At 36.9% G+C, this 16804-nt stretch overlaps 1 protein-coding gene across 11 annotated transcripts in view; it reads left to right on the plus strand.

Moving 5' to 3' along the window:
• Positions 1-16804, plus strand: part of cobl (cordon-bleu WH2 repeat protein) — a 108415-nt gene that overhangs the window by 73760 nt on the left and 17851 nt on the right. For 8 of the 11 annotated variants that reach the window (XM_007232026.4, XM_022674116.2, XM_022674113.2 and 5 more), the window contains one exon: positions 10878-11033. The exons of the other annotated variants lie outside the window; for them this stretch is intronic. In XM_007232026.4, the coding sequence (XP_007232088.3) occupies positions 10878-11033 (156 nt within the window). The remainder of the gene's footprint in view (positions 1-10877; positions 11034-16804) is intronic. 11 annotated transcript variants of the gene reach the window in all.

Genomic DNA, 16804 nt, shown 5'->3' on the forward strand with positions numbered 1-16804 from the left:
CAGATGGTACCGGTCATAATCATTACAACCCCATGTGCTGTCCACTCTGGGTGATAAGGTCTTATATGACATCATATTTCTGGTACACACATAATACTTTGGATTGTGGAATATTAAATGTCCACACTTTCACTTAGTAAGGTGAAGGAATCTCTAAGTCACCCTCTAAGGTAAAAGTCACTCAGTGATTATTTTACAGACTGCTATCCCATGACTTTTGGCATGCCATTGCTATACATTAGGTGGTGCTCATAGATTTGCAGTGCACTGCACATGGTAAACTGTGTGTATAACTCATTGCCTATATCTGTATATGTATAAGTAGAACCTGCGTCTCTTTGTTTTTCAAGCATTAAGACGTTTGGAGTGAATTGCGTTGATGGAGCAATGATGCATAACTGGAGTTTCTGTTTTTTATTTTCAGCACTCTAACATTCCTCTGACTGGTATTATGCTCCTATCACTCTCAATCTCAATAACCGTTCTGTTTACAGATGCCTGCATGCAGATGTATCTGATGCAGGGAAGGCAATGCTCAGTTCAGTGAGAACTTGCCTTGCTGAAGCTTTCCACTTCAGCTGGGCAGCATGTGTTAATGAGCTTAAGTTATCAAGGCTATCGACCGTATTTCAGAACAAAACCAAACTCAAGCCCTTACACTCTAAGTGCTAACGAGATCCTTAGCTTAAGAAACGGGATTTGTGTTGTTTAACATTAAATATAGAAATCAGCTTCATTGTGCAACCCCAAATCAGAAGAGTGGGACAGTATGAAAAATGCAGATAAAAAACAGTAATAGTTGTGTTTACATACACTGTATTTTTTGCACTATTAGTCAAATTTAAAATCCTTTAATTTTCCCAAAAATCATCAGTGCGCTTTATAATCCAGTGCTCCTTATTTATGAATTATACCAGTCAGGTTGTAAGGAGCAGTAAATCTATTCCACTAGTGCAGCATTATACAATAGTTTCAGTTTAGTTTTTCCAACACAGAGACTTGAGACTGGAGCAGTGTTAGCATTAGCCACTAACCATGCTAAGTGCTAGCTCTTTTGCCATTTAGAGGGGAGTATATCTGACTGTAGAATGCCGCTAACCCCGACTAGCGAGGCTAAAGCAGTATTAGCATTAGCCGCTAACCGTGCTAAGCACTAGTTCTTCCGCCGTTCAGCAGTGAGTATATCTCGGACTGCATCCTGTGTGTTTACTGTGCTAAAAGAAGTTATGTGGGATGAATCACTAGCTAATATCACTCTGGCTTACTGGAGCACTCAGGGTTCCTTGCTGTAGCTCTGTCGGGTGGCAGGAGAGAAACCTGTGTAGACTAAGCCAGCACTCGTTTGACTTTTTTTTAAAGAATTACAGTTTTGTTTATTTAACTTAGCTTAGCTTAGATTTACATGTACACACAATCCTAGTTTACCAAAGTATTTCAGGTGTTATTTTGCTGTTCTAACCATAAAACCAATTTTTTTCCCCTGTGTGATGGTTCATCCTAGATGCCTCTGAGCCCAAAGAACTGTACTCTGCTTCTGGGCATGGTTAATATAAGGCTTTTTGTTTGGAACAGTAAAGATTTTAGTGATCTTTGTAAATTTTGGTATGTATTGTAGTGTGTGACAAAGCTTTGCTAAAGTAATTCCTTGCCCCTGTGCTGGTATCACTTTTTGTTGAATTATGTTCTTGATGCAGTGCAGTCTGAGGATTCAGCATAGGCTTGTGCCCTTACCCTTTATGCACAAAAAATCCTCCTAACTCTTTTAATTGTTTTATATTATGCACTGTAGAGCGGGAAAAATGTGAATCCCCTCCAAAAGCCCTTAAAGTTGTTTTTAAGCATTACAATAATTGTCTTGAGCATTTCTTTCTGGATCTGGAGATCCTATTCCCATGTTTGCCCATATATTCATATATTCATATATTCATTTCGTGGATACTGCTTTTATATTTTGTACCAAATCATGATTATATAGTGTGACACGCTTTTGGGTATAGGGGCATGGCCACTGTGGCCTGGTAGTCAGAATGCAGGAGAGAGAAAGAAAAACACAGGGATTTAGTAAACTCTAAAAGTTCCTATTAGACAACTTTCACTAAAATGGACGGAGCTTCAGCTCCGTGTGCCGCCATCACTGAACTAAAAATAACATAGACTTCTTTGTTTCTTTGCTTTTACTATAAGTGAATGAGCTACTGAGCTCTAAGTTTCCCCTTCTGAAGTCTCCATTGCTCCACCAGCCGCTCGTGTTCAGTAAAACTGAGCCGGATCCTCTTTTAGAGGATGTAAGTGTGACATAAGTACGTAAAGATGTGTGACGTGGCCAGAAGAACTCTTGTGAAAAGCGACCCGACACCTCAGTTTTTAGAATGAATATAATAGGATTAGCAGGGATGGTCGTTCCAGCACACTGGTACCATTAAACACAATATTTTATCCATATTCTTCTCCATTTAGAAATGCTTCTGCTTTCAGTTTAGAAACGAAATAATACGGACTGCTACTTTAATTGTGGTGAAGTGAGAAGTATAAATTCTATAAAAAGTATACCTTTCCGACACCCTACTGATTTATACAGGATCCATCACATCTGCACACGTTACATCACACTTCAGCAAGAGCATAGCAGACGTCTATACTTCGACCTTAGTAATGAAAATTAATATTTTTGACACGTTTGCTCTCACATGTATGTGTGCTGAGATAACTGAGAAGAAAGATTATTAAAATAATCTACTGGCTGCAAACAAATAAAAGTCAAAGTAAATGTAAGAATTACTTAAATTTTTTAAAACCACATTCTGTAAACTGTCCCGTCCTTTTCTGATTTGGAGTTGTATGTAAGCAGGTAAAATGAGAACATCTTGTTCTCTTTACTTTATCTTCATTTCTGCTTTCAGCCGAGCGTTCATCAGTTTGACCCATGTTTTATGTAGAGCAGAAGTTCCACTTGAGCAGGTTGTTTTACCTGAGCAGGTTGTAGCGTGTTCACACACACACACACACACACACACAAATAGAGAGAGCGGTGGGGGGTTGTGGGGTCAGCCAGAAGACAACATTGTGCAACACAGATCGTTGGCAGTGAGTCAGAAACACCACCCAAATAAAACTGAGCGTTTAATGGGTAACCACACAATTCCACAAGTGCACAGGCAACAACATACTACTGTTACATCAGCCTTGGGCTGAAGTTCAGTTGAAGCAGGTGGCTAAATAAACACATAACACATCTGTCCAGGATCTCTTTACCTGGAATGAGAAAACACTTTGTACTTTAAAGCATGCAGCGAGCAGATACATAAAAAATCAGAGGATAGTATTTCAGCACTAAAAGTGGCTCCTTTAAAAAAAAAAAAGGCTTACCCTGCTCTGGCTATAGTGGCCGACCAGTTAGAGGAAAGTGAGGTTCTGTCAGATTAATCACAACAGTGTTCTGTAATAAATTATGATACACACTTTGTCTTAAGACTAAAGCCTTAATAATGGATATTTAAATATAAATATAAGAATAAATGTACTTTGAGTACTTGGAGAGCTTAGTACTTAGAGAACATTACATTGTGTGTCTTTCTCAGAGTTTCTCTCTCTTTCTCTTTCTCTGGTTTATTGACTTGATTTGTTAAGTACAGGATTTGTTAAATACAGGATTTGCTAGGCTAAATTCAGTAAAAACAAACAATTTTTTTGGAATAAGACAGAATACGTTCTGACTTTCTTATGGACGTCTGTTTCAGCTTCTTTATTTGGCTAGGCCATGTGTATTGACCTAGCCAAAACTGTGATCCTTATTGTACACAGTATTCAGTATTTTACCTGTCTCTCCCAATATATTCTCTCTCTCTCTGCTTTTCCTTATCATAAGGCTTTGTTAGTTGCAAAAAGTCTTTTAAGAAACTTTTAAATCATTACAGGCATTGATTTTGTAAGTAGAAAGTCAGTACAGTTCTGTACAGAGCAGATTCACTGTTCTAGAGAAGCTGGGGGGAGAAAATGTGAGACAGATGTGTTCAGGGTATCAGGGATCACAGCTGCAGTCTGGATAATAGCTGTTGACAGTGGGGCTTCTGCTACATATATGTATATGTTTTGTCATTACAAATAGAGAAGAATATGCAGTGATATTGGTCTGTCTCCTTTGACACTAGAGTAGAAGTTATTGTACATCTGTATTTAGTGGACAGCAAGTTTACTTTAAATTTAATATTTAATATATTCAATTTAATCATGTATTTTAGTTTGTACACACCAGCTCCAAAGATTATATTCAGCACACTGAAGCAGACAAGCTTGCTTATAGTTAGTGAATTTACCCACAATTAACTTTCTACTGTATCTCTAACACAGTAGCTTACTGTACTTTTCAGCACTAACAGTGTCTCTTTGTTCTTTTTACTTTTTATCCTTTTTAACTTTTAATGTATGTAAAAATGTAAATGTAAAGAGATTTAGTCAATTTGGAGTGTTTATATTGGACATTGAAACACCATATAACACACAGCTGTCAGCTGACAAATCATACATAGTTTTACAAAGTGTAAAACAGCAACAAATAAGATATGTAGACCAGTCAGTGTGGTTCAGTGGTGTGCAGTAAGGCCCTTCTAACCCTTCAGAGAAGGGGTGACAATAGGTGCACGTAAATCATTACATAAGATTTAATCAGAAAATATATATTATAGTTATTGTAAACTATAAGCATATATTTTGTAAATTAACTATAATAAAAAACAGCAACTAATTCAAAGCATTAGTCTGCCTGTTTCAGTTGCTATAGGACTCTTATCTGACTGACAGCTGTTCTAACCAATCAAAGCTTTTTTAAATGGCTTTTGCCCACGTGTTTGCGTGGACCCTTCTCCTGATTTTGAGAAGGGTGTAGTAATAAGCATAGACCTCATAGATGTATAAGATATCTATGGTATTGAGTATATTAGCAAAGTCATAGCACAATCTAACCAATCAGATTCATGATTTTCACTCAGGGGGCGGGGCCATGACTATCTAACCCCGGTACCACTTTAAAATAAGACTACCTTTATAAAGGGTTTATAAATGGTTTACAGTCAGTTTATAAACGGTTACTAATTAGGTTGTAAATGCCTTAAAAACCATTAATAATCAGTTATGTGGCTGTAGGTTCACTATTTGGCAAACAACAGGTCTACGTACATTTCTACGTATGTGTTATAACTGATTATTAATGATTTTTAAGGCATTTACAACCTAATTAGTAACCATTAATAAACTAAACCATTTATAAACCCTTTATAAAGGTAGTCTTATTTTAAAGTGGTACCCTAACCCCTTCTCGGTGCTGTGCTGAAGGGGCTACGCGTTGCTTAGTGTAAAACGGAGCGCATGGTGGATTAGTTAAATAGTTAGCGAACTATCATGGAATTGCAACGGTAAATAAGAACAAATATTGTGTCACATCATATTAAAAAGCCTTTTTAAAGGCTATCCTTCAATGTGAAACTAATTCACTATAATAGGCCGTCTGACTGATGAGTTTTTGTGTGTACTTAATGTTTTGGCTGACCTGGCGTCTTGTAGGCATGCAAATGAATGATATTTGTTGGCCGGATGTACTTGGAAGAAAATTAAGCGTTGATTTTTAGTTTGTAGTTCTGTATTTTTGGGCTCATATAACTAAGTCGAGACAGAATATGTAGTTCTAATCTAAATCTATGTGTAGGTCGGAGGGTTTAGGTGGAATAGGGAAGTCGGTTGTTGCAAAAGTGATACCCACTATATTAACTGCACAAAACTGGTGTGGTTATGCCAGATCCTGTCCAGAATTAAACAGTGCCAACAATGAGATCTTTTAAGCTAAACAAACATATGGGGAATGTGCTAGAATAACAAACCTAATCCACTGTGGTTCCTACTCACAAATTGTAGGACTTAAAGGCTCGACTGCAAAAGTTTTAGTGCCAAATAAAATGCCACAAAACACCTTCAGAAATGTTGTGGAGTTCATGAGCTGAATGTGTGGCAATACAGAGGACCAGCAGTATATTAGAGAGTGGATGAAATAATGTTTTGATTCAGAGTGTATGCATACCAGCATTAGTATTACGATATTATTAAGGTATTAAGATGAAACACTTATTTTTGTTGTGTAAATATGATATCCATTAATACAACCTTATCAATATTAGACTGTCCGACTAAACTATTTTGTGAATTGTTACACCTTTAGTGTTAAGTATCTGCGTCTTGTGTTTGACATATACAGTGGTATGAAAAAGTTTGGCCACTCCTGATCATTTTTATGATTTTCCCTTATAAATAATTGGTTGTTTGGATCAGCAATTTTAGTAAAATATATCATATAGCAGATGAACACAGTGATATTTGAGAAGTGAAATAAAGTTTATAGGATTTACAGAAAGTGTGCAATAATTATTTAAACAAAATTAGGCAGGTGCATAAAATTGGGCACCCTTGTCATTTTATTGATATGAATACTGTTAGCAGTAATTATTGGAACACAAACTGTGTTTGGTAAGCTCAAGTTAACCCTTGCCCTACATGCATAGCTAAATCACAATTATGAGAAAGGGTTATAGTGCCAATTGCAAGTTTTTCTCCTCTGTGTATCAACATCGGAGCCTCAAAACACAACTCTCTCAAATGACCTGAAAACAAAGATTGTTTAACTTCAAAGTTTAGGGGAAGGGTACAAAAAGCTCAAATCTCAGAGATTTCAGCTGTCAGTTTCCACTGTGAGGAACATAGTGAGGAAATTGAAGAACACAGACACCGTTCTAGTTAAGACCCGAAATGGCTGAACAAGAAAAATCTCAGATAAACAGAGAAGAAGGATGGTGAGAACAGTGATAGTTAACCCACAGAGCAGCTCCAAACACCTACATCATCATCTTACTGCAGATGGAGTCACTGTGCATCTTTCAACTATTCAGGGCACTTTACACAAGGAGAGGCTGTATGGGAGAGAAATGCAGAAGAAGCCTTTTCTGAGCACACGCCACAAACAGAGTCAGATGAGGATTGCTAAAGCTCATTTAAACAAGCCAGCTTTATTGTGGAATAAGGTGCTGTGAACTAATGAAACTAAAATTTAGTTATTTGGAGGGCGGTATGCCTCATTTCAAGACAAACACTTTACTGCTCCCCACAGTAACATTAGGTGGTGGTTCATCATGCTGTGGGGCTGTGTGATCAGTGCAGGTACTGGGAATATTGTTAAAGTTAAGAGTTGCATGGATTCCAGTCAATATCAGCAGATTCTTGAGAACAATGTTCAATAATCAGTGAGAAAGTTGACGTTAAAGCGCCGGGGCTGGATACTTCAACAAGACAACGACCCTAAACACTAAACACTGCTCAACATCTACTTAAACATTCATGCAGAGAAACAAGTACAACGTTCTGGAATGATCATCTCAGATCATCTCAGTCCCCAGACCTGAATATTATTAAAATCTGTGATGTGATTTAAAGTGGGCTGTTCATGCTAAGAAACCATCAAAGCTGACTGAACTGGAGATGTTTTGTAAAGAAGAATGATCCAAAATACCTTCAGCCAGAAGCCAGACTCTCATCGGAGGCTATAGGAAGTGTTTAGAGGCTGTTATTTTGGCTAATGGAGGATCTACTAAATATCGATGTAATTTTTCTGTTGAGGTGTCCAAATTTATGCACCTGCCTTATTGTGTTTAAATAATTATTGCATACTTTCTGTAAATCCTATAAACTTTGATTTACTTCTCAGATATCACTGTGTTTGTCTGCTAAATTATATATTTAACTAAAATTGCTGATCTGAACAACCTCTCACAGCACTCTTCAAGGCTCCTGAATCAGACTAAGTCAGTACAAAATCACAAACAGTCTTATATACATGGTTTCTAACACTGTCAGTAATACTACCTATATAAAAATGGACAGATATATGCTGCATGGGCACAGCAGGTCTCCATATGCCTGCATCACTTTGCTGCCCCTTGTTGTAGCCCTTATCTGAGATTTGCTGACAGCAGAGAAATCCATCATCTTAATCTCTCTTTACTCAAAGCTCATGCACACGGCATCTCTCCTCACGCTTTTGAGTCACTGGCACGTAGCCTGAACCGGCAAACGTGAGTCCACACATGTCCTCCCACCGCCCGCGCTAAACGATCGCCATGCTCCGTCCCGCTGAATAAGCAGAAATGAACGCTGCCACATGAGCACTCTCGAATCTAAACACCATCACACATCCCCCCACAGCCCCTCTCTGACACCCCCCTCCAGCTGCTTCATGCTTCCAGTGATTGAAAAGGAAAACAAAAAGTATGGAACAGATACGCTAAAGAAGGCACATTTACTGGCCACTTTATTAGAAACCGTTTCTTTCCCCTAGCACCCTCGTCTTGCTGAAGTAGAGTTAGAAATCTTATTTGCGAGGGGCCGGCCGGCATGATTACAGGTTCTCATTCCTCATAGCTGCTCAAGTGTTTAAGGCTGAGAACAACCAATTCTAAAACTAGCAGAATCAGGTGTGTGTTCTGGCTTGATTGGAATGAAAAGCTGCAGGCACACCAGCTACCCTTCTGATAAGACTGGTGACCCCTGCTCTATCTTTTCTGCAACAGTCCGTTTCTAAAGGATTGCTCTGGGCTGGATACCTTTTTTTTCAGCAGTTTCTCAATAACTTCCAACATTTAGTACCAGAGATGACAGCATAGTACTGTCAGATCACGTGAAAAATACCTGACCAATGGTCAAGAAAATAGCTTTAAAAGAGTTTCAATTAGGGATGGGCATTATTATGTCGTATACAATATATCGTGACACAGAAATATTGTGATATAAAAAAATCCATATCGTGATAATAGAGATGTTCTGTCTTAAAAGTAGTCTATTATTTACTGTGAAGCTTTAGGTGTATTTATTGTATAATTGTTTTAGTTCGCAGTTTATATTCATGCACTAAATATTCTGCAATATTGTTTTCTGTATTATATTATTTTATGCTATATTATTTATTTTCCCACATTATGATTATGCTGTTATACTATTAAACTATATTCCTGAAATGAATTAATTATTTTTCTGTTTTCCTATATCGCCAAGTATGTCGTTATCGCAAAAATACCCTGAAATATCGTGATATTATTTTAGAGCCATATCGCCCACCCCTAGTTTCAATACAGTAAGGGTGTAAGAAAATACTGCTAAGCCTTAATATCACAATGTTATGATTTGCAATCCTCTACTGGCATGTATTTCAATAAATGCTTTTTGGTTGGACTATATTTTGGCCACAAAATCACCATTTAAATCTCCTCTTGGGAATTCTACTGTTTCGCTGTTTTTGTCATTTTGGAGCAATAAGGAGAGATGATTAACACGACTGAACATGAAGAACACAAAGGGAGAGCTGGATGGGGAGGGGTTATTTAACTCTCTTTTAGGGTTAAAATTGCAGAATAACCTCAGATCTCTGCCTTCATCTTTTCCACTAATCAACCACTGCCCTCTTATTAATTACTCTCTATTCATCATCTACTTCCTCCTTTACCTTCATTCTTTCCTTTCACACAGGACCTCTTCAACAATGACGTTTGTGGAAATTTTTACAATTCCAAATCAACCCAGTTGAAATTTATACCTCTTTATTACTCTTTTTCTTTACATTTGAATCAAATCACTAGCTTCTATAACCCTGATTTAAACCAGTTAACAAACAGGTTTTTATGAATCTGATTCAGACCACTTGGGGTCTGACTTCTATAAACCTGATTTAAAACAGATTTAAACTGGTATTTGTAGGTCTAACTCAGATATGTAATCAATAATGTAATTTCTGTAAACCAGTTGATATCTGGCTCCTATAACCTTAATTTAAACCAGATAAAATCTGATCTCTATGAATCTGTTTCTTGACTTTTTTTAAACCTGATCAAAAACAAGTAGAATCTGGTATATGTATGAATCTAATTCAAATATTGCAATAATTTAATTTCTTTAAATATGTATTTTGCTTTTCATAAATCTAATCCAAACAATGTTAATTAATTTATTTAATTTCAAAGCACATCAATTCAGATTTCTATAAATCTGACTTAAACCAGTTGAAAACTTGTGTCTATAAATTCCACCCAAACCTAAGCATTGGATGAAATTTGTTTAAATGGAGTTTCAAATTTCAGAATAAAAGTTCCCAGCTCAGGTTACACAAATAGATCTTATATAGACTACATATATATTATAAAAAGCTTTTTGTTTTTGTCTTTGTCAGGCTAACCAATACAAATAGCTCAGCTCAATACTCTATAAACACTCTATATAAAGTTGGAAATGGAGTGTTAATCTTCAGATCCACCTGTTTTGATTGGATAAAAGGAAGCCTTCTCTTTACTCAGATTTTATTGAATATCAAGGTGTGTTTTATACTTTGACAGTTTTCCCAAAAAGTTTATTTAAAAAAAAACTATATTGCAATATCTCACAATGTTTTGAAACATAACATGTATTGTGATATGTATAAAAGAGTCTGGTTCTTTGCAATATACAGCACAGCAAACAAAACAAAGCAGTCCTAATCATACTAAGGACATGAAAGTGTGTCTCTAATTTATGACCCATTGTTATTGTGCATGCTGTCAGTTTGTGCTTGCCTTAAGGAATAGAGCCTTGAAAGACTGGTTTGTTGTCTCTGATGGTATGTATGTAGAAAACTGAGTGCTTCTGAAGATCCCAAGCACTTAATATAAATAGCATTTGGAAAACTGCATTTGGTTGAATCACATACTGTAACTGTTGCGCTGATTGTGAAGGCTTTTTTTTTGTTTTTTTTGTTACAAAGACTGACCACGTTTTCTTCCGCAGCCAATCCCAGTAACTTTCATTATTAACTCCTGTAGGGTCTGAGAGTAACGTGCCGCTCAAACCCAGGCGGAGTCCTTTACAGAAGCAGACAGAGCTGACCAGCTCCTATCCCCCCTTCAGCCCTCCCCCTCCTATTGGACAAGACCTCCAGCAGACCTCAGAGGACGTCCATATAGAGACAGCACCTCACTGTAGGTCTCAGACTCTCACCTGCAAACCTCAACCTGCCTCTATTCTTCCTCCTCATTGTCCAGTCTTCTCTTTCATCTTAACCGTCTGCTTCCTCCTTTACCTTTCTTCTTTCCTTCCTAACAGGAACTTTTCAACAGTAACAACTGAGCTGCTGAAATTATGTATCTGGGTGCCACTTTATAAGAAGGCTCCTATAGAAAGGGTTTATAGATGAGAGTCTTTGTGGAAGTTTATTAATGGTTAATAATTAGGTTGTAAATACTTTACAATCTATTAAACAGTTACAACTCATATAATGTATCATACTTAGTTTTTCCCCATCAGTCAGTATTAACATATCTTATAAATTAATATGGAAAATTCAGTTTAGTTATTTAATGCTATTATATAGTAATTTAATGCTATTTATATTAATTTATACACCACATTATGATTATTTTGGAATAAATAATTACAAAGATGTTATTAACAGATATGTTAATTCTGATAGAACAAACAAAATAAGAAAAACAACCAGAAATATCTGAGCTTTAACAGAATAAATGAATGTGGAATCACTATTTGGCAAACGACAGGCCACTGTTGTCCTTTTGTATATATGTGTTGTAACTATCTATTAATGGTTTATAAAGTATTTACAACCTAATTAATAAAACTATTTATAAACTCTTTATAAAGGAGCATTTTTTTTAAGTGGTACCTGACTTTACATTTTTTACTGAAAAAAATCTGAATAAATCTGGTTGGAATATGATCTCTCTAAATCTGAATCAAGCCACAAAACTTCTGATTCCTATAAAAATAAATCTGAATCTGAAACACCTTGAAATCAGACTGCTATACATCTGATCCAAACCTCAAATCTGCAATCTGCGCTAAATAAAAAAAAAATCAAGCCATTTGACTTCAATAAACCTCAAAACAGTTGGAACCTGATTTCTATCAATCTGAATCAAACCACTGTAATTCAGATTTTTTTATATACCTGATTCAGACCAGTTTGTATCTAATTTTCTTTTTTTTATCACTGTGGTAGAATAGGCATGCGCTGTTCATGTCAGATTTTATAAACTAATTGAAATGTTCTGTATTGTGACCACAGCTCTATTTGTCTTGCTGTAATGACAGTGGCAGCTGTGTGGACAGACAGTGAATTGGTGTGCTTGTGTTTGATACACAGTTTGTGTCCTGGTCTATGTTTCTTATGTGTTTCTTTCTGTGACTCCTCTTATAACATGTGTCTGCAGAGCTCCTTGTGTTCTGTCATGTCTCTGGGTTTGTGCAGTAATTCCGTCAAAGCTAAACTGTCACTCTTGACCCTTAAGCAGAAATCCTGCCAGAGGTCCTGTCCTCAGAGCGTGTTGCCTTTTCAGTGAAGCTGTTCAAACACTCCCATTCACACACAGTGGAATCCAGTACGTTCTATTCTACAGTGTGTTCTGGCACAGTATGATGGGTTGTTGTCTCAATAAAGTGACAGTTGAACATTTTGCGAACTAGATTGCATTGCATGGTATGATTTCAGCTGAAAAAAATGTTTGAAGTTCTGTTCTTGTGGACACAGTGCGTACTTAGCATTGATACATTTCTGGTTCAGCAGTGGTGAGTATAAACAGGAAAAGACCACAGGGCTCCTCTTGTAGCACCTTGTTGCTGCTTTGAAATACAAAACTGATTACGTTGTAGCTCATCCTGTAGTCTTTCCTCCCACAGTTCTGTCAGATGTCAGTTTCTACCCTCTTAAGTGCACCGAAATATATATATTTTTTGGCCGAAACAAAATTGAAAGATTTGGAAGTTTTCGTTATGAAATATATTTTGAAGGACATTAAAATGTCAGTAGATGTAAATTTTAAGTGAGAAATTACTCACCCTGCTGTGTTTGGGCACTTGTAGGCACAGAGACTCTGAACTCACCGATCAGACTCTCAAACAACCTCAACAGCATGGGGAGAGGACAAGCTCACCTCACAAAGTTGAAAATGTGATTCCTCTTAAACTGTTTTCCTCTTAAAACAGCCAATAGTTTATTTATTAGTAAAGATTTGTTATTTATTTGTAAGCAGAATAGCGGGTTAGTCAAAATGCTAACTCGTTAGGACCGTGAGGTTAGTAGTCACAGCAGCTAGCCTTAGCAGTGTTGGAGCAGTTAGCCGTAATGTTATCTGTTTTCTGGGCTGGATTAATTGCTGATAGTTGATGACAGAATAGTTAGATAGTGTAAGTCTTGCTAAGGAATGTGATATGTGTATAATTTGCATGAATTATTCTGATTCTGAGATAAAAAAAAACTCAGAATATCAACATGCAGTTACCTGGCAGAGCATGTTAAAATACATTTGTCATTGTTCTGTATAAATTATTATTATTATTTTTTTTTTTTTCTTTCACTTATTTGGTGGTGAAAAAAAATAAGTTCCAAAAATTCAGAGCATTACTACTCCTAACTGATTGGATATCCATGAATTAGATCATTTAGCTGTGTAGTTCATTTACTTCCCTCTTTTTTTAATACAATCTCTCTTTTCTCTGCAGTCTATTGCTGTGCACCTGTCTTGCTTCACTCTGGACGCCGATGAGTGGACGGCCAATCTTTTGCCTCTCTCGCCCACCTTCATCCTCCTCTTCCTCTTCTCTGCTCCTTCTCTGCTCCATTCGTCCATAGCTCCTCTTCCTCCTTCCTCCCTCCTGTTGTTCAGAGCTGCCTTTTTTGCTTTTTACTGTAATGTGTTTTAATCTATCCTGTCTTTCTCCATTAAATTTGTTTTTATAAATGTCTGGAATTATAACACAAAGTGCCTATAGTAATGTCTATGATGAAGACATGCTTTATTTGTATTTGCCTCTGTGCACATTCTCAGATTTTAGTGATATTAAGGATTATTTGCGTGCATGTTTGTTTTATAATGTAGAAATTTCTGCACGTGCTGTAAATAGCCCACCGTATTTCAAGGATATGAACACTGGGCTACAAAAGTGCTTGTGATTATTCAGATTATTCAAGTATAAAGTATGTTTTGCTTTAGTAGTGTAGATATAGCTGAGCTCTTTACTGTAGTTCTTTATTATTGTTCTATTATAAATATGGCTATAAGAAATGTTCTGTTCTAGTGCTCTCTCAAAGTGTCTGTGTGCTGTGACCTCTCCATTAGAAGCAGACAATAACAGTTTTTGTGATTCATTGCTGGGTTTATTTCCATCAACTGTGAGTATATGATGTGTTTAATGGGACAGTGGGATTGGTTTATGTCTGCCCGGGATTTATCCTGATGCTTAAAGACTTTACCATATTGATTGTTGGGCAGATTGAAAAGAAGGTGATGCATGCTGTCTTAATTGCTTGACTTGGGGAAGGATAACTTGTGAAATTGAGCCAATGTCTGTTTCAGGATTGCTTGGACTTGGGCTTTCCAGGATCAGAACTAGGCTCGTTTGGTGTGAAATATGGAACTGGTCCACTGTCTGATACAGTGTGTTAAGGGATGTGCAAGAATCATTACAATAGATGAGCAGTAGGGAATTGTTACAGTAGACAACCTAGACATTTTGAATAAAGCAGCCTGAGGCTATGATCAGTGGTGATTACTTACTGGCTGATGCTATGCTTTGTCTTTGCTGATGTCCTTGTTTACCTATATTTGTTTTATTTCTGTAAGCATGATTTAAATGTAATGTATTTTCTTTTTACACTCATGAAGGCTTATCACTTTTGTCAAAGCATTATCACCTTAAATTAGAATCACAGCCAACTATCGACAGACAGAATTGTTTAGCACTGTTCTGTAGAAAAGTGCCTTAAAAAGTCCTTTAAAAAAGACATCTTTGTACCTTTTATAAATGACTGATAACCCTTCCACTACCCCAGACTCTCACAAATGAGACCTTTATTCGACTTCTAACTGGTTTTCCCTGCCAGACCTGTTGAAAGCATGTTATACTGTTTTTCAGCACATCATGAAACACCAAACCCACATCTTAGGGGGCAAACTGTTTTTGTATCTTGCAACAAGCACTAATGTAAGGTTAAATCATTTGATTAGCAGTGTGTTTGTAGTACATCAGGATTAAAAACTAATTCTAAAACAAGTCCTGTATTCAAATTGTAAATGGAAATGGTGCACAGTAATCAGAATGTCACAGTAATCAGAAGTTATTGAATAACTAGTAGCCTATAATAGTCATTACTCTAGATCAGGGGTATTTAATTAGAATTCAGTATGGTCCAGTTAGAGAAAATTTCATCAGGTCAAGAGCCGGACCGACTTTTAACATGTGTTATGATTCAGTGCTATATCATGTAAGGTTGTTTGAACTACGATGAAAAATATATATAATATATATAATAATAACATTCCTCACCTGTCTCTCTCTGTCGCACTCGGCGTGACTTTAGTTTCCGCCCGTTCTCAGGCTCCCTATCTCCTTATAAAGGCGTTTTTTCACAGTGTGTCCGAATTTAATAGCCGGAGCAACACAGGTTCGATCTCGCGTGAGGAGCGGTGTGTTTGTTTATTTATTTATTTATTTATTTATTTATTTATTTATTTATTTATTTCCTTACCACATCTGCACAGATCTGATTGGTAGAGGAGAGCGTTTGGTGATCTTACACCACACATGACACATGGTTGGTCTGTGAGTTTACTGCGCCACAAAGCATGAATACAATTAAATCCTTCTCAGTAGTTTATCGGTTTGGGTCCGCATTGAACAACGTTTGATCCGCCTATTAGTGACCCCTGCTCTAGATATTAGTGTAAGGCCTCCTTTAAACATATGCAATGCCCTGTTATGATTTAGAATTCATCATTTCCTGACTTGTATAGTACACTACAAAGGGAGTAGTGTAATTAGGATTAAACCACTATTGCCCCAAACAGGGCTGGCATGCTCATTCACACCCATTTCTATAATTTATATATAAATATAATTTTTTGAATTCTGTTGCAATGCAATTTTGCTGTAGAGTTAATTAACTTTAAAAAATAAGTTTGTGTCTTTGGCATGTGCAAAGTTTAAGACATTCTTCCAGATGTAAAGTCTCAAAATTGTATTAGCTCATCAGGCCATACTTATTGTGACAGGCCTAGTTTAAATCAAAGCAAGATGTGTGCGGTGTGAAAGCAAGTTGCACAGGAAGCTTTACACACACAGAAGAATGGATTTCTCCACTTACCAGAAAATTCTGCAAGCGAAAAAAAGGATCTAGTAATCTTAAATAGGGGTGGGACAATATACTGATGTTGCCATATATCATATCATTTCGTTATTATCGCTTAGTATTGATAGCATAGTATGGTGTGAAATATTGAAAAATGTATTTTTTCGAAACGGTAAAATGTGTTATTTAGTCATGCATTTGTTTACATACAGCAGTTAACATGATGGGACACATGCCATGTATGTTCCAGGTTTGGTAATCAGGGCTGCAGCCAGTGCCAGTCTTAGCCTAAGGGTGTCCTAATGAAAGTTCTGTTTTAAGAGGCCACCTGCCATGCCCCTGTATTTGCAGTCTGTAGTCTTGAGAGAACAAACTAATTGGGGGCTGGGACCTGTCTGACATTTTAAAAACTTGTTAGGCCTTCTTCACTGAGTAATAAATAACAATCATATTCATGACACCTATATCGGCATGAGCTGGGGGGTGGGGGTTGAGTGTGCTGTCTACCTTACTTTTTGTGTTGGTATTTTTGCATGTAGGCAGGACCATCACTGTCTGTAGCTATGGAAAGTGTGATCAGGGAGCTCAGAGGCCTGCCAGCTCAAACAC

Source organism: Astyanax mexicanus, chromosome 6, assembly GCF_023375975.1.
Source record: "Astyanax mexicanus isolate ESR-SI-001 chromosome 6, AstMex3_surface, whole genome shotgun sequence".
NCBI classification, from domain to species: Eukaryota; Metazoa; Chordata; class Actinopteri; order Characiformes; family Acestrorhamphidae; genus Astyanax; species Astyanax mexicanus.